Below are 23,216 nucleotides of genomic sequence, written 5' to 3' on the forward strand. Positions count from 1 at the left end.
CATACACGCGCAGTATTTCCCTTAAAACTAATAAAACAAAATGTGCAACTAAGCAACTGAGTTGTATGCTTTTACCGGATTTGTTGTTACAAAAATTTGTTTTTGTTAAACGAAAGTACACAATACCTACATTCAAAACAAACAAACGCATCCTCAATTGGGCATTGTTGTTGTAAGTTCGCCATGGATTTATGGTGCGGAAAATTTCCACATATTTTCAAGTCGTTTAGGTCCGAAAAGTTGCGTTATCGATTATGACTGTGCGTTTGTTGTTGCTCTTTTTGTTAAACCAGTTATTTTGAAGCTCTAAAATGTTGATGCCAACTTCAGGCTACATTATTTTTTATAAAATTTGAAAGCGAAGTGCGGAAGGGTGCATATAGCGTTGCTTTTTCTAATTTAAAACATTTTATAAAAAGAAAAAACAATAAAAAACGCGAACATTAGGGGTATTCTATCTGTCTAGAATCCATAGAAAACTTAGAATATATCCCATTTTAGCGCCAACATTTTTCTATATTTCCTATAATCGAACCCGAGTATATTTCAATAAAAAATTTATAAATGTGGCAAGGATATTAAAACTGAATTTTTAATTATATAAACAGCGGAAGTAACTTTTTGAAGACATAAGGATCAGGTCGAAAGGATATTACTTGGGATAGTGGTGCGTTTTCTGAGTGTTGTATATTTGGTCGTAAAAATTTAAAATATTTTCTACCTTTACTACGCACCCTGGACTGAGAGAATCGTCCTGTTGATAGATATTTAGGTATAAACAAAATATATATATATATATATATATATACTGCAACGAATTTAGGGAAATCCTGGTTATTATGTACCTCCTGCTAACGTTCGAATCGCTAAACTGTTGAATAAATCACTCCAATAATATATATTATTTCTAATTGCTGTTTTTATGTACGGGTCCCTTTTTCGCTCTTATTTGGAATCCAAATATATTAATGAAATTTTGGTTGTAAAGGTGGAGATTCGGGGCATTAGCGAGCTTTGGGCAATTTTGGTCGCAGTGCTTTTGTTTAGCTATATTTTATTAAAATAATTTGTTAACAAGTAAAGGTGTCTAAGTTCGGGTGTAACCGAGCATTATCTACTCAGCATGAGCTTCAATTGTACATTTCATTTCAGATAAATTACTTTTCTACATAACACGTTTAAACACGTTTAAAAAAAATGTCTCCCCATTTCCTCTTACAATAAAACTTGATAAGTGAAATATCATTGATTCAAAACTATTTTTTGCTAAGTTATAACTTATTATTCTAGTCTACGACCCTTTTAAACTTGTTTTATATCTAAGTCGCCGTGGTCTTTAACCGATCCCGTCCATTTTTACTAGAAATATTTTCTGCTATAAGGAAAGAATGTGTACCAAATTGTATTACGATACGCTCATTTTTCTTCGAGTTATGTCTCCCGAAACATAGAAAATTGTCATAAAAGGGGCGGTGCCACACCCGTTTTTAAAAATTTTAGTATTTTTCAATTTAATGTTATAATTCAATTTTGAAAGTAAAATTCTATTGATACAAAGCTTTTTTCCCTAAGATATAGCTTATTATTTTCGTCTACGACCCTTTTAAAAATCTTTTATATAAAAGTGGGCGTGGTCTTTAACCGATCTCGTCCATTTTTTCTAGAAATATTTCCTGCTATAGGGAAAATTTGTATACCAAATTTTATTACGATCCCTTAAGTTTTCTTCGAGTTATTGCTCCCGAAACATAGAAAATTGAATAGTCATAAAATGGGCGGTGCCATGCCCATGTTTTAAAATTTGAATTTTTTCCTATTTATTGTTATAAATACACTTTGGAAATGAAATGCCATTGATATAAAGATCTTTTTTGCAAAGATATAGCTTATTTTATTCGTCCAAAGCCCTTTTAAAAATCTTTTATATAAAAGTGGGAGTGGTCCTTAACCGATTTCGTTAATTTTTCTTCAAAGCATTTCTTATAGTAAAGGCAACCTCTCTGCCGAGTTTTGTTATGATAGGTTTAACGATTTTTGATTTATGATTAATAATATTTGTAAAATTGATTTTATCACAAGTGGGCGGTGCCACGCCCATTTTAAAGAATTTTTGTCAAGTCTCAATATCAGTCCACACGTCAAATTTCAACATTCTAGGTGTATTATTTACTAAATAAACAGGGTTTTTGTTTTCCAAAATGTTATATTTATAAAAAGTGGGCGTGGTTATCATCCGATTTCGCTCATTTTCTAGGTCCAGATAAGCTCGTGTACCAAATTTGGTGAAGATATCTTAATATTTATTCAAGTTATCGTGTTAACGGACAGACGGACGGGCGGACGGACGGACACGGCTCAATCAAATTTTTTTTCGATACTGATGATTTTGATATATGGAAGTCTATATCTATCTCGATTCCTTTATACCTGTACAACCAACCGTTGTTCAATCAAAGTTAATATACTCTGTGTGCAAAGCACTCTGAGTATAAAAATAAAAGATGGTGAGCACACAAAGAAATCTATTTGTACTATGGCACTATTGTGAATATTTGCACTGCATTCCCGGCAGTTACTACCATATTCCAGATGGAAGCGCAAGCTGTAAGTTTTAATTGATTGATAGAACAGCTGATTTCTGTTGATGTTTGATAAGAGACTTTTATATTGGTTGCGCAAGATGCGCACGGGTCCGGCTCGTATTCAATATTGCAAACTGGTCTTTATTTAGATTACTTTGGAAGTAGTACTTCACAATTATACTTCACACCCAATAGCGTGTTGAAATCAAAACTGATTAGTTATTACTCAGCTTGCGCTGCTTTTATACTCTCGGTTTCCTCTTTCACCTATTTCTCCTAAGCTCTAGTAAATTCGTGAACAGTTGTATCTCATGCTTGGTTATCAGCTATGTATATACATGTATATTTGTAGTTTATAGCTATATGTGTGTGTATGTGTGAGTAACTTCGGCTGATGACTACATGTGTTTGTGTGAGATATCTCTCGTCGCCTTCTATGTATGTGTATAAATGATGACTGATGTGTTCATGTACACAAGTGTAGCTTGCTTTAATGTTTTGTTGCTGTGCTTTTATTTACTAACAGCTTAGTGATGCTAAAATTTGCCACAATATGTATATATACAGGGTGGCGACCAATAACTTTTGCACTTTTTTTAAGCGTTATCCTGCCAATAGTAGCAATCTTAACCTAAAAGTTTTGAACAGCTTTTATTTGCGTGACCTTTATGTTAATTATGACAAAAGCAGAAAATTTATTTATTCAGTGTAAAAGGTTTGAGAGGGAGTTAAAATTGTATAGAGCCAATTCAAAAACAAAATGCATTGTTTTATTTTTTCGGGTGAGATGGTGGAGATGATGAGGACCATAAAACAACTTGGAATGCAACAATTCAAGCAACGCTTATAGATGATAGAGAACGAAATTCTCGGCCTAGTCGTGCAGCGGAGTTTTCAAGAAGCACTTGGGGACTAGCAGAACGCAACGGAGGGGGACAATTTTCAACTAATGATGAAACATAAAACTTAAAGGATACTGAAATATAAAAACATCCGTTTTTTTTAATTAAAAAAAATCTTTCACAGTTTTAATAAAAATTTTATAACTGTTATTCGTCGCCACGCTGTATATGTAAAAATAAATAAGTTTTAATATTTGACAGTAGAAATTTAATGGTTGATGATGGAAAATGGTGAAAAATCCACCGTGTCTAGTTTGTCAGGACTCACTGTTCTTTACTCTAGAGACTTCAAAATAATTTTCAGACTGTTCCCGAAAGGATGCTTCAATCGGCCAAAAATTGTACGGAAACAGTCTAGAAATGGTTTAAAAGCTTTAATGAAATGATACCTAAAAGAATACCGAAGTGGTCTTGAAATTGTTCCGAATTGAATTCATCCAGTATGTTTGCTTTATTAAATTATAAGTGCAGCTTTTACTGCTGTTTTATTTTTTTACTGCACTTTTACGGATATCGTTATTAGTTTCGCTTTCATTGACTCTTAAAATAAATACACTTTTTATTGCCGGCATTTCATATATAAAATACATACTTATCTATTCTACTTATCTATGGCGTGTCACAAGGAAGCCATATTGGTTTATTTGGATTTTACTGTTCATTCAACTCGATAATATCTACCGATCACATCCTGCTGTGAAGTAAATAACCACCCTAATGAGAGTCGTTAGTAATGCTCAAGACATCCAGCTTTAACGCCATTGCGCACCAATAATATAATATTTGCTATCGCCTCTATGTCAAGGACTTTGCATTTTAATAAACAACAAAGAAACGATCGATTGGAAGTTAATCCTTTCCAACCTATGAAAAAACTTTCAAAATAGTGCTCGAAGCCGCATCTATATCTATCTGTGTATTTTTTGAATATCGATATCGAAATATCTAAAGTAAAAAACAGCAAAAAAAAGCAGGATGGATATAAAACCTGTACCGCCATTAAGTGCTGCTAATTTTCAAAAGGGAGACACATTAATTTTACTCTTACAACCTCTCGTTATTGCCTAACAAATTTATGAAGAAGCGAAGTGAGGTAGCTGTGATACTAAATCGTACAGTTTATGTAATTTCAGAAATATTGCTTATACAATATTAATGAGGCACATTTTTGAGTCGAGTCTTCTAAGCATCATCAAAAGTGTTTTTAAGTGGTTTTGCCCACTTGTAGAGATATTTCTCGTTCGAGGGGGAAATGTGTGAACTGAATTATGTCAAGCTACTTTCCATCTTCTTCTAACAATGTCATTAGTTACGGTATACCGAAAGTTTTGGCTTTGGGGGATTTGACCATATTTATGTAAGTTTGTTCTTCCCGATTGCGTTAATAAAGCCGTTAAGTAGAATACATACATTTTATTGCAACCAAAGCGTATTCAAGTTTTAATTTGCATATCTAATTTAAAATCCAAACGTTCACATTTCCTGCGTTCTAATAGACAAAATTAGAATTGTAATAATAAGAGTAAGCATATTTAAGTTGGCGTGGAAAGACGATAAGTCCAAAGTTGATTAACCTATGGCATGACTACTCTGCACAGTCCAGTTAGAATCTGCTCGTCTCTGTAAAGTGATAATGTGAATTAAGTTAACTGCTTATGGATATAACGAAGCGACAGCTGCTACGTTGTCAAAAATGAAGACATTATTGACTTTGGATCAAGCGCGACATTTGCGAACAGAACTTTGCTTCAACTAAAAGGGGAACAAGTATGAGCTTATGATTTTATTATTTAAACTAAATAAGCGATTAAAATGGAGCAGCGAATAGCTAAATTAAATTCAAACGTTCTGCGAATTGCGTTTTAAAATTGCTGTTTGGGCGAATTCCTTTTTACTTCGCTTCGCTGTAGAGTCCGCCATGGCGTATACGCAACTTTTCAGTACAAAACGAAAATCTTGGTTCTACTTGAATATTCGTTTTGAGTCAAAATGTGCAGATAAGCATCTGAAGACTTAGATATTTTAAATTTTACTATGCTTATGCAAATGTGCTCTCCATTGAATTCACAAAGTTGTAAACCAAATAAGCCACAACAACAATGTGCTGTTCGTTTCTAGTTAGTTTGTTTATTATAATCATTTATTGTAATTATGAATTGGGCAAACATTTGCTACCACGACTTTTATTGTATGTTGCTATTATTGCTATAGCTTTATATATGTACATATATACAACTGCTAAACTATTAATATATATATATATATATATTATATGAAATATATCTAATGTTGATATATTTTAGTGATAATGACGTGTATTAATGCAAAAAATAATCTAACTTTATTGACATTCTAGGGAATTTGCACCGCAGGCTCTGAATATGGAACAAAAACCCCTAGCATACATATGTCAGTACAGATAGATATGCATGCATGTATACGCTCTATTATGATAGAGCCTGCAGTATAATTTGTTAGGACATATTTGCATGGTAAAAAAGTTTAAGAATATAAATTCCGGTATAATTGCTGAGTTGTTGATTTTAATTTAAGTTTGGCAAACTAAGTAAATTAAATTCGTTGACCCAATCAAAATATGAAAGCTTATAAAATTGTGAGCATTATTTTTAGCAAAAACCCAATTTTAAGTGTCATTATAACTTTTTTGAATTCTAGCATCTACGACCATTTACCGCTACTCGTGTGAGGATTCAAATCATGATCTCACATACGAATAATAAACATTTCGACACAACTACATATGTATGTACATACATTTGCATTTGTGTTTGTGCAACAGAGAAATCGTCCATATTTATGACTTTGGCTTTTGGTTAAAAATATTGCAGTTTGTAACAACATTTTTGTGTGTGTGTGTGGGTTTGTTTGTGACACGAACATTTTTATTCCATTTCCGTTTCGCCCTTATGATAGCCAAATTTGAACTGCTCTTTGGTGGCGAAATGACTTATGGACTCATAGAAATTCATATAATGCCCAGCTCCTCGTTCGTTTTGTGGCATTTGTGCATTGTTAAAAGGTGACAATTTCCAAAAAAAAAAAAAAAAAAACCAAAAGTAAATAAGAATAAAACACACTGTGAGATATGGTAATAAAAGCAAAACTAAAAAGGAGCTAGGCAAAGTACATCAAGTATAACAATAAAGGGTTCAGTTGAAACTATTGTTTTCCAAAGTCAAAACAAATACAAAGACAATAACAACAGGAAAAAGTTAGAACATAAAAAACAACAAAAACAATCAAAACACACACAACTTATGGAAACAGCAGTTGCAAAGTAATGAATAGAAGCACGAGAAAGATGGCAACGAGCAGCTACGGAAGTGGCTTTTGTCTCAGCAAATTGAAATGGAAATGGCACGGACACCAACAGGACAACAAATGAGCAAGCACACACACACGTACACACTCATGCTAGGAAGAATGCAACAATGGACTTGTGATGTTGTTTAGCTATTCCAACGGCAGGTGGTCGTAACTTGCTGTGAACGTGCTAATGAAAGATAACAGTAAAGTATTGTGGCCAGTAGTCGTGTATAAAATGAAATTGTTACCCAACAAAAAGGAGTGTCGACATTCTCTATGAAAAGAGCGAAAAAGTTCAGTGCGCAGCTTCAGCGTTGAGGGAAGACAAGATGTAGCGGTGTAGCGCGGGCTGTTTAACCTAAAGTTTGTTTGTGCGGGTTAGAGCAAACTGATCGCTCAAACTAAGAATTTAGCTCTCGGTATTGTTATAGTCTAAGTCTAAGCGCTTACGAATGTAAATTAACATAGCGAAATCAGTTGTAGTGAAAGGAATGGTGCATTCACTGTATACTTCCTACAGACTTCACACCTTCATTTATAAAGCTTCTTATTATATGATTAAGCCTTATACAAAGCGCGAGTTTTTTGGTGAGTATGTTTATTTATACATATTTGTAATATGTGCAATATGTATGTATATGTGAATGTAAATTGGTTGTAGCTCATATCAGCGTTGGACCACAGAGTTGAGCTCATAGGAAAATTAAATCTGATGCCTTGTTGTATTATTATGCTCAGGGAATATGTAAATCATACAGATTCACAAGTATAAATTTAAGTGCAATATAGACTTTAGTAAATGTAAACATTTTCATCCCAATATAAATGATAATTACAGTCTGTATACATACATAGCTAACTAAACAACTTTTGCGATACGTTTTTCAATCCTCTTTAGATATCTCCGGAAAAGGAAAGATTATCAAAATGAAGCACATCTGAAAAGACTTAAAGCAACAAAAATTACCGCCACTAACAAAGTAACGGGCCTGGTATGAATCACATTTATGTTCATATCTTTCTAACTTTACATTCAAGAAACGGTTCTAGCTTTACTCTGTTTTCAGCCTAACGCTACCTCTGCCAGCTCGTGATTCATAATAATGTGTAGAAAGATAAAGAAAAATGTATGGCTAAGAATACAGGCAAAATACTTTAGAGAAACAAACGAGGTCACCGCCTCTAGGCAGGGCATTTTTGGCATAGAAAGTTTCTCAACAAAATTAGGCTGCCCTAGTAGATGTCGTTCGGAGTCCGCGCAGGACATATAGGTTCGCCATTTTATAGGAATCATCAAAAGCCAGCACGCCATAAATTGAAAGAGAAGTTCGGCCTAAATCTCCTCGAAGATATACCTCGCCAAAGTTATATTACTATTTATAAAGGGGGCGCTGCACCTGTCTTACAAATGGGCCTTTTCAAACTGCACGTCTCTGGAAGCATTCATGGCAGTAAACTGAAAATTTTTAAAAAGTTGGAATGGTGGCATTACATACTTACAATCGCTACATACATAGATATGGGTTGAGGTGAAACACATCGCCAGGTACCTGATGAAACGAGTCATTACCTTGTTTGTTTTTTTCTTTTTCTTATTTGTAAATAACCATTTTACGAAAATTTTTTTAATAATATTATTGAGTTGAATACTAAAAACTAATACATTTTTTAATTGTTCGGGTGACAAACAACGTGATGATCCATAAAGTAGTTTTTATCAACGCAACAATATATCTCTTGGGGGTACTATGTGCCCACCGACGCATTTTAAGTTAATTTATTTCCTGAAAAACTGCCAAACCCTAACAAAATATCCCCTTTTTTCCAATTTGAACACGTCACTTCATTTAAAATTACATTACAAACATTTTATATTTTGTCTGTATTAAATATCAATTGCCTCTGCTGAAATAGAGCATACGAGAACTTGGCGACCCGAAAAATCGAGAACTCGACTTCTGGTGGGATTCTCGAAATACTCATAAGCCTAGCGAGCTTCACGAGCTCTTTCTATGCGACTAATGCAGCGATAAAATTCAAAGTCGAGAAGCTATCGAGCCATACGAGTATTTCCAGAATATCGCGAGAAATTTCTTCTCGAACTAATTGGAGAAGTCGTAAGCTCTAGAAGGGAACACAACAAACACCAACTTAGTTATATAACACTTTTCAAACTTTCGTTTGGTTTTTTGAATTAAAATTCTCATGCAAAACAAAAATAAATATATGTCAATCATTAGCAATCAAAACTAAATGAATTAATCGATATGCAAATGTTTGTTTAAAATATTTTTCTAAAACGAAAACTCCTTCACCATTTGGGCTTGTATTGCATATTTTTATAAATCTATAAGTGTGTGTAAAACTATATTTAAATACATATTTACATATGTACGTTTGCATTCGGTAGCAAACTTTGAAAGTACGAATGCTCAACAAATGCAAAATTATTAAATTAACTGAAGAAGCCAAAGCTACAAACAAATCAGACACAAACAACATTTTTACGTTATGAGTACAATAAATAATATTATAAATATGACGTTTAAAATTTTGTATGACAAATATCGCCATTTGCTATCACCATCCTAATTATTATAACTTTTTTTTACGGTGTACGTATTTATTTTACAGCAAAACACTAAAACTAAATTCTGAAATTCGGACGAAATCGAAATTCGGAAAACCAAAACCGAAAACCAAAATATATAGATAAATGACAATCACCCTTAAAGTATGCAATGCTTTTGATGCGGGTACAATTTCGTATGCGTTATACAGTTATACATATGGAGTAAATCATTTACAGTTACGAATACAAGAATATAATGAAAAAGTTATGCGGGGGATGCAGTTGTTGTTGTTGCAGTGGCATATAATATATACATGTAAATATATATATATATATCAGTATATATATGTATAGCCTTAGCAGCATTTTAGGCGCTAGTAAAAAAAGGGCAACACGAGTAATTCCATTCCATTCCATTTCATTCCATTTAACTAAATTCATTTTTAATTCAACTGGATTTTTTTAGTTTAATATAATAGTTATGTATGTAGTAGTAGTAGTAGCTAAGTACGATTACGAAAAATTTACATGAGCACGAGCGGAGATGCAAAGAGAATTTTGCGTACTATAAGATATGTACGTGGGTTATGTGAGAAAGTGACAGGTGTGGCATGTGGCAAGTGTGGTGGCACCAATAAGAATAACGCCAAACACACTTAGGCCAAAACATGTCCATTCCTTGTGCAATTCTTTTTTTTTTTTGCTAATATAGCAACAACACTCACTAGAACAATACTTTGCGGTTGTGACTGCGACTGCGTCTGTGGCTGCGGATGTGGCTGCGTCGGCGTCATTGACGTCAGTGTTGTTGTTGATGTCGGTGGATGTGTTTGTGATTGTTGTGTTTGTGCTTGTGGCAGGTGGATTTGGTGGTTATGGTGGTGGTGGGTTTGAGATCTGTGATGTTGCAGCAATTGTAATTGCTGTTGTTGTTGTTGGTGCTGCTGCTGTAGCTGTTGTTGTTGCTGTTGGTGTTTATGTTCGAAACCATTTATGACCGCCGAGAATCCATTACTAAGAGCAATTCCATGACTACCATTACGTTGTTGCGTTGGAATGTTGCCTAATAGTGGGGAATTGAGGATGGTTCCTGTAGCGGTGACTGTTGTTGGTGATGGTGGGATCGAAGGATTGCAACCGTTAAATTGTGACGTCGCCGTTGGCAGATTTGTCTGCGGGAGAATTGGGTGTCAATATTTATTGTTTATTCGCTTGCAGAATTGAATTAGAATTATTTTATTGATATGCATTCTATGTAATTATTTTGTATTAATCATGAAAATTAATTTTTTTTAAATTTCTTCGAGCTAAAAACCAACACCAACAATCCATTATATACATAAGCATTAGATCTGATTATAACATTTCTGATTTTTTTTACGAGTTTACGAGACACAATTTTACGAATATGATTACATCTTCTGATGGGTGCGGCATGCGTGGTACTCTTCTGGTTATCGCTAAACCGATAATACCCACTAAATATATTTATAAATATGTATGTAGCTAAATTAACTAGCGACGGCCAACAGCAGTGGAAGCGACGAGATTGAATGCAATTTGTGCTTATCAGTAAGGGCATTGGCATTTGCAACAAGCAAAGGTTATCGCACATGCGTCTTCAGAGATAACCCGAAAGGAATGCATTATGGCTAAATCATATTAAGACATTTAAGTTTTACTTGAAATAATGGGGAGGTTTTTTCCCATAGTAAAAACTCCAACTGGAGTCGGGGGGAAAAAACACTTTCAAAGCCGGCTGTCCTGATTCTGTTCACTGTTTGTGTTGATTATATGAGTTTGGCTTTGATCGGTTCGCCTGAATAATTTGTCTAAAGAAAGTCCACCTCAAATTGTGCAAAATCCAAGATTGGGGAGTTATAAAGAAAAAATTTCAGTGGAAAAATCAACCACTTTGATATTTGTTGAAAAAATGCAACGATAAAATTGCGCCCTTAGCGCTGTACTACACTCTGTGTTTTTGTTTTTTTTAATACTAGAGTAAGTACTTGAGAAAATTATTCGGAATCCAATAACTAATTTGGATATAGAATGAGAGTTTCCACCGCTAATTGGTCGCCGTGTAGCGGCTGATATTTATCTAAACATATACCAAAAACAGTGTCCCAAAAGTTTTATCTCATTATTATTATTCTTCAAAAAAAAAAAAAAAAAAACAAGCAGGAAAGTAGAAAAGAACAAGAACTTTTTTTTTACAAATTAATACTTTTTTGCTTGATTTTCTTAAATAATGCAAGACATTCGAAGTGGCGGTTTACAATTACACACAGGTTTGTGATATAAAAAGAAGATAAATAAACGGCAAACATCTTCTGGAGTTATGCAAGGCTTATTTTTTTATTGAAAACAAATTTCGTGTTAAAAAAATGCAAAGCAGAGAACAAAAAAGTATGATAAAAGTCCAACAGCGCAACTGCTAAAAAAAAGCATTCCAAGGGGAGAAAAAACACGATGTTGGTATTAAAATATTTACCAAAAGAAAAGTTGTAGAAAGAATTAGTCATTTATGTATATAGTACACGGTTAGATATATGGGCCCAAATTTGCAACCATTCATCGGTTTATACAATTTTTCAGTTTTTTTTACCTTAATTATAATCCTCTCAATCAACTACACTGCTTTCTAATTTTATTGGAATTAAAATTTAAACTTAATTCAGCAATACATCTTAAACTGCGTGCGTAGCATGGCGCATCGGTTCGAAACCAGGCCACCGCCCACTAAGTTTGTTTTTTTCTGGAAGTGTGGACTTCTCTAGTCTAAAATTGAAACCCAGTTCTGCGCTCATTTTCAAGAGAAACAGGCATAAGCTTAATTTTAAACCAAACTTGGTTGGAAAAAAATTCAAAAAAAAAAAAAAGATTAAGGCTCAAACTTTTTACAGTGTATAAGTAGTAGACTGAGTTAAATGCCAAATTTCTACTGTGGTGAACGATATACCCTCGAAATGTTGTTTTACTGTTTCCTTACTACTCGCCGTGTTGGACCTTTCCTTTACTTTCACGTTCGCTGGTAATATCTTATATACTTTATTTTTTAAATTTTAGTTGATGTTTTTGAAAAATATAATAAAATTGTGATTATAGTGGAAAGTAAGTTTTTTGTTAAACGCATGCAAGCTTTTATTTTAAAGTCTTCAAAAGCTTTAGATTTTCTTTTGTTTTGGTACTAGCCACAGGTGAATTACTATAAATAAGTACTTGTTATGTTTGTATGTGTGCAAGAGAACTCGTAAGTATAAAGAATAGCCAATAACGAATGCTAGCGTAAGTTGTTAAAGCGCCGATAGGAAATTCATCACATTACCTGCGAGTAAATAAAAAACTTATTTCACAGTCAAAATTGGAAATTCCAAGTGAAATAACTTCAGCGTCGAATTAGCTAACAGCGACTTGCCTCTATTCACCTTTTTCGCTAAGGTGGTTTACGAAAAGTGGCACGCTAACTTCACATGAATATATTTTCTAAAATATTTTCGCGGCAATTTTTTTTGTTTCACGGATCATTTACGGCAAATCTACGGCAATTTCTTCAATCTTACAAGTTCTCTGATGTATGTACGTAGTATATACTTGGACAAATTTATTTTACTGGATTTTGGTGCCCTGCTAGTAACATAAGCGAATATAATGACTTTTACTGCTCAGCAATCATCCGAATATGTAAAAAGAAAATAAGACCTGGGGGACAATTACCATTCTGTGAAGCGATAAAATGAAAATCAGTTTTTTGAAACAATTCCACGAAATGTTCCACAAAAGGGTTGGAAAGCAACTAAAGAGTTTTTTGTATTCATCTTCTCAATATTTTACCAAAGCCATGGTAAAGCCATTTGTGGTCATAGAGAGAAAACAGTACAGAAATACAATATAATTTGAAATTAAATGGGGGTGTTTCGCTGGACTATAATTCTTTAAAATACTATTACGACACCATGAATTCAAGGCCATGATTTCACAATTAATATCAGAAAGGATTTGTGAAGTAGGATATCACCTTAAGCTAAGGCTTGGGTGGCAAAAACCATGGAGAATAGATACCCTACACCGTGACATTAAGATCACTTGTGCACATTAAACATTTTTTGTGCAGACTACAGGCGCACCTTAATGTACAATCAAAGAGTGAATGTCACAACAGGTTTACATATACATATGCATATACACAGTTCATACATGGACATGAAAAAAAGCTTTGCGAAAATTAAACAAAGCAAGGTATAGTTCGCATCCTAGGGATGAAGCTCCCAACATTATCAAGAGCGCATATCCTTCACTCTAACATTCACAAACACACTTTATAGTTACATTGACGGTATTCACCAATTTGTGATACGTTCTGATAATCTCTGTGCTTAACAATAATTCGCTGCCATGAGTTTTGTTAAGACCATTTTACTGTTGTCGTAGCCGCAAAATCAGTCCCCAAGGGTATGTAGGAGTGTTCAGGATACTGACAGTGAGATATGGACAGGGTACGCTGCCCCGTTAAACATTCGGCTCTATTACTTGACTTGTCTGTTCTCCAAAAGTTGTCCGGAGTTGAACGTTCCACCTAACGTAAAAGAAATTCAGAAGACTGATGGTGAGAAGTGACAGGCTTCATGTCCGTAGATCAGATATTTATGAAGTTCCTTGTCCCTTCCCTTTGTGGCAGTATAGAAAACTCACGTTTGACTATTTACGGGGAAGTCTCCTTATATTTTGTACAGGGCGTGGCTAGATTACTATGTGTTGCCCGAATAGCAATTGCTGACTAGGTGCCATTCTAACAGAACAGAAAATCATATTAAGGGGCCCGGAAAATTTTTATCAAATGCTGCTCCGCATGTTGTTTAGGCTTATTAGTTCACCCTTTAATTGTGGGTACCTGCAAAGGCGACCGCTTGGGTTCACGCGCCGGGAAAAGCAACATCAAAATTTTAGAAACAAGTTTTTTCAATAAGAGGAAAGTTGTTCTAAGTGCGGCAGTAATTTGGTAAGAACTCCGAGTGTCTGCCATGAAAGACTGTTGATGGCTTTTCGAGTTGACATGTAAACATGTAGGTCCCCCGTCCTGTCAATTTGTAGGTAAAATGAGCACGAAGCAAATTAGAAGAGAAGATCGGTCGAAAATCTCTTCGGGGGTCGTCTCGCCTTACATTTATTTATTTCTGTTAGCTGCAAAGGTACTGCCAACATGGCCCTGAAACAACAAAACACTAATAAACTATCAAGGACACATCTAGATTTACTGGCGAGCGTCAGCTTAGAAAAAGCTGAGCAGTGCCTATATAGATAGCAATAGCTGCGGACATCATTAAAAAGCATTAACGAAGTGTCAATGGCCTCGCAGTGCATTCGTTGGATGCACCTTAATATCAAAAGGGAACATCTAGCAAGGCCCTTGGCAAAATTATTTTCTGCCCGAGTAGCAACTTTTTTTGTGTTGAATTATTGAAAATCGAGTAGCATTTCGATTTTACCCAAATTTTTAGGCGAATTTGTGTATGTTCGTGAAAGACGAACGAATAATTAGGCACAAGTTAAAAATTATCATAAATTATCATGCAAATTAGTTTGCGAAATATATATTTACATTTGTACTTATGTAAGCGTGTAAGAATATATACTGTTATAAGTAAATAGTGCAACTAAAGCAGTTGAAATAAATATTTACAAATTTCTGTTAAATTCGATTGTCATGCACATAGTACATGCACACTAACGCACCCGTAAGTGCACTTACCTTCTTTTGTTGCATATACAACTGCACAGCAGCGGCCGATGTTGCCGCATTTGAAGCACCTCCGGCCTGTGATCCGCTTTCGGTCTTAATTTGAGAGACGGGCTCATTTTTGATGGCGGCCACTGCCATTGAGATGCTGTCCGGATTGGTGACACCAACTTGTGCGCCTCCCGGCGGATACCCAGCTGGAGCGCCTGGATATGGCGCAACCCCAGCCTGCACTACGTGCTGTAAAATGCAAGAAAGCAAAACAGAACTATTAGTAAAAGGTTTAACAGTATTTTTTTGATAGGAGTTTTTATATAAATGAAATGAGATGGATAAATACGCTGCAAAAATACGTGCGATTAGTTCCTAAAGAGAGTGGTCTCCGATTGATCTCTTTCGTCTACTATGGGGCATAACTGTGCCCTTCTACTCCCTTTTGGGCACAGTGGGATTAGTCAGTCTGAAAGTATGTATGTAGCCCATTTTATGAAATATCACAAAAAAAACAAAAAACGGCAACGAAATGAGTAGATCAAAAGATTACAAGTGATTGAATCGAATTATTTAAGAAAAATGCGGAGCCCTATACCGGACCATATGTTCCATTATCGTTTTGGAATGAGGAGCCTAAATAATTTTTTTACTTACATGTATTTAACAATCTTTTGCAAGTTTTAATCTTGTGTTTAAAATCTACATATAGACGTTCCATATAAAAACTAACATTTTTTGATATGAAAAGGGACTAGCCTTCATTCGTTCCTTCCATATGGGTACGAAAGGGATTGGTCCTATTGTTCGTATATCTGTGTTTACAATTAGTCTCTTCATAAGACATGCTCAAGCAAAAGGGAACAGGTCAACGCATACAAAGAGATCAAAACTGACATTAGGCGTATATTCCTTTGTGACTCATCCCGGATTCATCCGAGCCTAATCGCATTTTTTGCAGGATAAAGATCAACTGTGTGCGAAATTCTTGTTGTTGCCTCAAATAATTAGTAATGCAATAATAACCAAATGAGACGGAAATGCCCAATTGAGACTGGCGATATACATATTTTGTGTAAAAAAAGAACACACACACAAAACAAATTTAAACATCGCCGGTGAAAGTGAAATACCGCGTATCCATCATTTTGAAAATAGGACAAGTATTATGCGAAGAAACTATAGAATTGCGAAACGAACACGATGATATGATTTAAAAACAATTACGGATTCGTTTTAGAATCGAGTTTCAGTAAAAATTCTGAAAAATCGTGAAGCAAAAAATTGGGATGGCCAAAGAATTTCATCCTGTAAAATTTGTACTTGCGCATTTTCTATAATGCTTGTAACTCGGTATTGCCCTTAAACAGACGAAATGCATCAAAAGGCATACACAATGAATGAAATAAAATATTTTGTGTGAATGTAGACGTTCGTGCTTATCCTGTGGTGGGTCGCCAGCATCCGCTCACTCATACAGAAATGGCGCACTTGCTTTACGTAATTGTTGATCGCAAAGTCAAATACAAAGCATTCGGTCCCTATGAGCTACTTTTCAATCCGGTTCAACTTTGCAGGCATTTCATAAACTATTTAAATATTTCCATTGTGATGAAATAAAAATTGTGTGCAGTAATGAGGCGAGAGCATGCGATCGACCTACATTGGGCTTGAGGTGGACAGCCAAGCAGCCAGTTTATCGTTGCTCTGACATGTCTTTTCCATTTTAAATTAAAGCTTCATTGTGGGAGGGCCTACCCGACGTTCAACCAAACACAGTGACAAAAAATGTTTGGTATGTGCGATGTTGACAAGAGACACCGCTGGGGCTCATAACATGGAAAAGCCAAAGTACGGCCCAGCACAACGAAGACAGTTCAGATTAAGCTGCATATTGACGTAACCGATAAATGTATGCGCATGCTTATTTTATATCTACACATACACACCTACGAAAAGAAATTCATAAATATTTCTCTCACTGCTGATGTTAAGGAATTAAATTTTCTTGGATTTCTTTGACCCAAAACCTCGTTTGGTGGATGTACCCGGCAAAGTACTTTAATGGTCTATGGATTCATGTTTCAATAACATATACTAGTGCTCTTAAGACTAATCGAATATTCGATTTTAGTACGATTATTAATAGATTTTTACTGTTCGAAAAGTTGATTTGTTCCGATTATTCGAATACCTTATTAAAAACGATTATGGTAAGACGAATATTAAACAATTTACCAGCCTTTTAGTACTATTTTGTGCTTCTGTGAAAATAAATGCAAAACAAAGAATGGGGTGTGGGTACCCAGTAAACATCGAGATCTTATGTTGTTGCTATGTCCCCAGAACACCACCTACACAATGCGGCGAGAGTACTCCCCATTAGGAAGAGAAATGAAATGCTGAACAAACAGTTTCTGTTGAATACCCATAAATCTGGGCATCCCAAAAGACATCTGAATCCAGTTTTTAAAGAAAAATATCCAGAACTCGCAGAAGAGGAACGCACACTCCCTAGGGAAACGCGAGTCACTTTAGCTCAACTGCGATCTGGGTAATGTAACAAACTCTTACCTATCCAGAATCAATCCCGACATACATAATGTATGTCCTGCTTGCAATGTGTCTCCACATGACACTAACCATCTCTGCAATTGCAATGTGGACCCAACAACTCAAACACCCCTCTCACTGCTACAACAGTCCTCTAATTCGATTTGAGGACGATTAGAGAAACACTAGAAATGCGATGCTGTCATAGTTATCGATTATTTGTACGAATAGTATCTAATACTTAGTGTTATGTAAAAGAATTAAAAATCGTGAAAGTTGTGCCAAAATATTGGTAGTTGTAAAATCAGTTTTTCGCTTGTAATAACTAAAATAAACAGGCGAAAATGATTAAAAAAATTTAAGAGGGAAAGTGGGCAAATTGTTGGCATGCTATTTGACTGGCATTATAAAGAAAATGTGTTCATATCCATATCTCAAATCAAAGCAGAGTGGAAATTGCGTTTAAGTTAGGTTTCCAATTATTATAAGAAGCCTTTAAATTATATTCATATTAAGTATACATGCTTATAACCCATTAAGGCTCACTTCGAGAACCGCAAGTTATTTTTTTTTTAGCTCAGTCAATTTAAAAAATTTGTCAAAAATGTATGAGATAAAAAGTTAAATTGCCGTTCTACAAAATAATAAAACAATGAAAATTGCATTGATTTTAGTTGCGTTTCAATTTAAAATTCTCATAAGAAACCAACTACAACTCGATTAGAATTCTAACCCTTTTCTTGATATCGAGAACAAATTCCCCATTTTGTCGGGGACGCTATAATTCTCGACAGTTACGCAAATCTTCGTCTAACCTTCTACCTTGGAGAAATACATTAGAATTTGCTTCGTTTTCTAATCGTTCTCTAACCTAAGGTTCCTGGGAACCCCGTTTCTAGAGGACCTCAGAGGGTTATCTGTGATAGCAATCCCGAATATTCTTAATTTTATCAACAACTATGGCTGGTTGTAATTGTACATACATCGACCGTAACATTCCGTAGGTTTTTAGACGACTTACATGGCATCAAAACGGCTTTAAGTAGCTACTTGGGCGACCAGGGTCGCAGCCATTTCACCTACCTACCTGCCTAACCTTAATGGTTGTTCGATAATACCCGGGTAATGCCCCGTAATCGGCTTTTCCAGTAACTCATCTTCCGATTGATCCCAGTGCGGCAGAAAAAAACGGTAGACTCAACAGAGAAAAAACGAAGGAACATTTTTCATCCATCCACCATTCAGCCTATCCGTCCGAAGGCTCATCCTCATATGTACGTATATATGTTTGCAATAACTTTCATTTAAATAAAGATACCGCAATGAATTTGGCAAACTACTCATTCCGACCACGAATGTTACCACTAAAAAGAGGGTTATTCGTAATATAATCACGCCCCTTTTTATATATCAAATATTTTCTACAAATATAATTTTTCGATATTTCAATAGCATATAGAGCTGTTGCCTTAAAATTTGGCAAATTGGTTCCCTATACTGGACCAATTTGAAAAAAAAAAAAAATGGGCGTGGTAGCGGCTAAAGATACAGTAAAATCTGATATGTGCTTTCTCAATTCAAGAATGATCTGTAATAAATAAAGTTACGAAAATCGGTTGATGACTGTGGTATTTAATATATAAATCACTATTTAATAATAAGCACTATTTATTTTATAAAATATTTTTATTTAGCAGCTCCTAAAAGTATGTTACAAAACGTTTTTAAATATTTCAACCGAATGAAAATTTTTGAAAGGCAATATTTTACAATTGAAAAATAAAAATTAACAAGAACAAAAAAATTCAATTTATTTAAAGTAGGTACATTTAAAGTTGAATATAAATATAACCCTACAATACTCCCCGGAGATTTAATGTTAAATAAATTAAAAGTAACTTTCTTTTTTGTTTTTGTGTTAGGTATCTGTATTTTATCAATCATTGCTGGTTTTAAACGATCAATAGGAATAGATTTAATTTCATTGTTTATTTCAATTTTAAAGTTTTTAATATCTTTTTCAATAACTCTATAAGGACCTTCATACGGATGTTGCAAGGAATGTTTGTTTATTACACGTACAAAAACAAAATGACAATCTTTTAAATCTTTTGGAACAAAAATACCACTAGAATTTTGATGATGTTCCAAATTTGATTTAAAATTTTTAAAATATTCACGCAAACTACTTAAAACATCCGTTGAAGTTATATTCTCTGTAGTTGAAACAAATAATTCACCAGGTAATCTTAAATTTTGTCCATAAACCATTTCAGCCAGTGTTGCTGAAATATCTTCTTTAAAAATCGATCGCAAACCCATAAGTACTATTGGTAACTCTTCATACCAATCTCTGGATCCATTCCTAGCCATTATTGAAGATTTAAGCTGTCTATGAAAACGTTCTATCATTCCATTAGCTTGGGGATGATAAGGAGAAGTTGTTATTTGATGACTTCCAAGAAGTTTCGTTAATTCTGAAAACAAGTTTGAAGTAAATTGAGATCCCTGATCTGTTGTTATTTCTAATGGAACTCCAAAACGTGAAATATATTCTTTAAAAAATTTATTTACAACCGTAACTGCAGAAATATCTCTTAGTGCAAATGCCTCTGGCCAACGTGTAAATCTATCAATTATAGTTAATATGTAACGATATCCTTTTGAAACAGGTAAGGGTCCAACAATATCTAAGTGAATGTGTTCAAATCTAGATTTTGGAATTGGAATTTTCATAACTGGAGATTTTGTATGACGATGTACTTTCGATTTTTGACAACTTATACATTCTTTAGACCAAGTATTAATATCTTTATTCATTTTAGGCCAAAAATATTTCTTAACTATCAAACGACGTGTAGCTCTACTACCAGGATGTGAAATCCCATGTAACATATCAAATATTATTTTTCTTAAATTGTTTGGAATGAAAGGCCTAGGATTTTCTCCTGACACTTCGCACCATATATAAAGTCAAGAACAGGAATTTTTATTAGTTTCAAATTTAAAAATGTTTGCTCTGAGGTAAGTTTGCCTAATTCACTGTCTTGTTGTTGTTCACTTTGAAAAATTTTTAAATTAATGTCCGAATTATTAATCGCTTCTACTTCAAACGCACGAGATAATGTATCAGCTACAAGATTTTCCTGTCCTTTAATATACCTAATGTCATTCGTAAACTGTGCAATGAATTCCATATGTCTAGTTTGTCTTGGACTGCGTTCTCTTTTTGAATTTAAAGCAAATACTAGAGGCTTGTGATCTGTGAAAACTGTAAATTCACGTCCTTCTAAAAGGTAACGAAAATGTTTAATGTTCAAATAAATAGCTAATAGTTCCCTATCAAATGCACTATATTTAATTTCGGATGGAGACAATTTCTTTGAAAAGAATGTAAGTGGTTCTGACTTATTATTAAACGTTTGATGTATGACACCATCTATTGCCGTATTGAATGCATCTACATTTAAAGAAAGTTTTGCATCTTTGTTAAAATGATTTAACAATATCGCTCTCTGCTAATTTTGGTATATATCGATGGTAATAATTAACCATACCAATAAATTTTTGTGCCTGCTTAATAGATTTTGGACGATCAAAATTTCGAATGGCTAAAACTTTTTCTTCTGAGGGTCTAATTCCCGTTTCAGAAATATTATGTCCTAAAAAGTCAACATTTGTTACGCCAGAAGTACATTTACTTGGTTTTATATTTAAACCGTACTCCGTTAGGCGCTGAAATAGTACGCGAAGATCTTTGAAATGTTGTTCCTCATTTTCGCTTGCCACTAAGAGATCATCAATATATGTAAAAACAAAGTCTAAATCATTAACTACTTCATTAATAAATCGTTGAAAAGTTTGCGCGGAGTTCCTAAGCCCGAAAGGCATTCGTACGAATTCAAACATGCCAAAAGGCGTAGTGATTGCAGTTTTATAGATATCCTCTTCTGCCATTGGAATTTGGTGATAAGCTCTTACCAAATCTAATTTTGAAAATATTTTCTTATTTCTTAGATTCATGTTGAAGTCATGAACATGGGGCAAAGGATAACGATCAGGAACTGTTACGACATTTAATCTTCTAAAATCTCCACAAGGACGCCAGTCATTTAACTCCTTCTTGGGTACAAGATGTAAAGGAGATGCTACTGCTGAATTAGAAGGTCTACATATCCCTGTATTTACTAAAAAATCGAATTCAGTTTTAGCTACTTTGAATTTAATGGGGTCTAAACGTCTTGGTTCAGAAAATGGCAAATTTCCTTCAGTGACTAATCTGTGAACTGTTGTATGTCTAACTGGTTGTGAATAATCTGGTTCAGAAAATAAAGAAGGAAATTCTTTTAGTAACTTTGTAAATTTGTTATCAACAGCGAAAACTTTTGGTAGCGAAACATTACAAACACATGAAATTGGGTTAACTGAAAGACTTGTTATCGGATCTACTAGGCATTTGCGTTTAACATCAACTAAGAGACCATATTTACACAAAAAATCAGCACCGATAATTGGTTTAGCTATATCCGCTATTAAAAACGTGAACGGAAATTCGCGACGTAGTCCTAAATTAATATTTAAAAGTTTTTTACCGTATGTCGAAATCGTTGAACCGTTAGCTGCAGTTAAAATAATATCTGATGACTTTTTCGAAGTTGAAGATTTTGAAACCGGAAGCACTGAAATTTCTGCTCCACTATCTATTAAAAAATTAAGTGTGTTTGTTTTATCAAAATTAATAAGCGACGTGTAAAGGTGTCTAAATATCCGTTGTTTGTCGCCGTAACAACGGATAACTTTAGTTTCACGAACTATTATTTTTAAAAGCGCATGGTTGTTCGCACTTCAAAGCCTGATTTCCAAACTTATAATGATACCTACAGAGCCAATTTGGGTTGTCACGAGACTTTGATCGATATCTAGAAGGACTTCTAAAACGATTCCTACTAAAAGATCGGGACCTTGAATAATTTTGACTCATCTGATTTTTAATTTCACTGATCTCTAATGACAATTTTTCAAAATTTTTGCACATCATGTTAGTTGTTTGAACCAAATTTGAAATAATTGCATTTTCGTTTTTAGAATTTGGAAAATTACTAACTGAGGCTATTTCATTTTTATTATAAACTTCCCAAATATTATCGGCTAATTTAACTAATTCACTTATTTCACTCAAATTCGAACTAGTAAGAATAATACTTAAATTTTTGGGCAACTTCCTTATCCAAAGCTTTTTAAGAATTTCTTTGCTAAAATTGTTTCCAGAGAGTAGCACTAGAGACCGATAAAACTCAGAAGGCCAATGTGGTATTTAATATATAAATCACTATTTAATAATAAGCACTATTTATTTTATAAAATATTTTTATTTAACCGCTCCTAAAAGTATGTTACAAAACGTTTTTAAATATTTCAACCGAATGAAAATTTTTGAAAGACAATATTTTACAATTGAAAAATAAAAATTAACAAGAACAAAAAAATTCAATTTATTTAAAGTAGGTACATTTAAAGTTGAATATAAATATAACCCTACAATGACCACTCCC

General features: G+C 34.1%; 1 protein-coding gene across 13 annotated transcripts in view; it reads right to left on the reverse strand.

Moving 5' to 3' along the window:
- The window catches only part of Rbfox1 (RNA-binding Fox protein 1), a 347,547-nt gene that overhangs the window by 95,140 nt on the left and 229,191 nt on the right, over positions 1 to 23,216 (reverse strand). For 12 of the 13 annotated variants that reach the window (XM_067790960.1, XM_067790964.1, XM_067790962.1 and 9 more), the window contains 2 exons: positions 15,133 to 15,360; positions 10,109 to 10,555 (listed from right to left, as the gene is read on the reverse strand). In XM_067790960.1, the coding sequence (XP_067647061.1) occupies positions 10,109 to 10,555; positions 15,133 to 15,360 (675 nt within the window). The remainder of the gene's footprint in view (positions 1 to 10,108; positions 10,556 to 15,132; positions 15,361 to 23,216) is intronic. The other variant, XM_067790970.1, reaches the window with a different exon arrangement.

Source organism: Eurosta solidaginis, chromosome 5, assembly GCF_040869045.1.
Source record: "Eurosta solidaginis isolate ZX-2024a chromosome 5, ASM4086904v1, whole genome shotgun sequence".
Classification (NCBI taxonomy): Eukaryota; Metazoa; Arthropoda; class Insecta; order Diptera; family Tephritidae; genus Eurosta; species Eurosta solidaginis.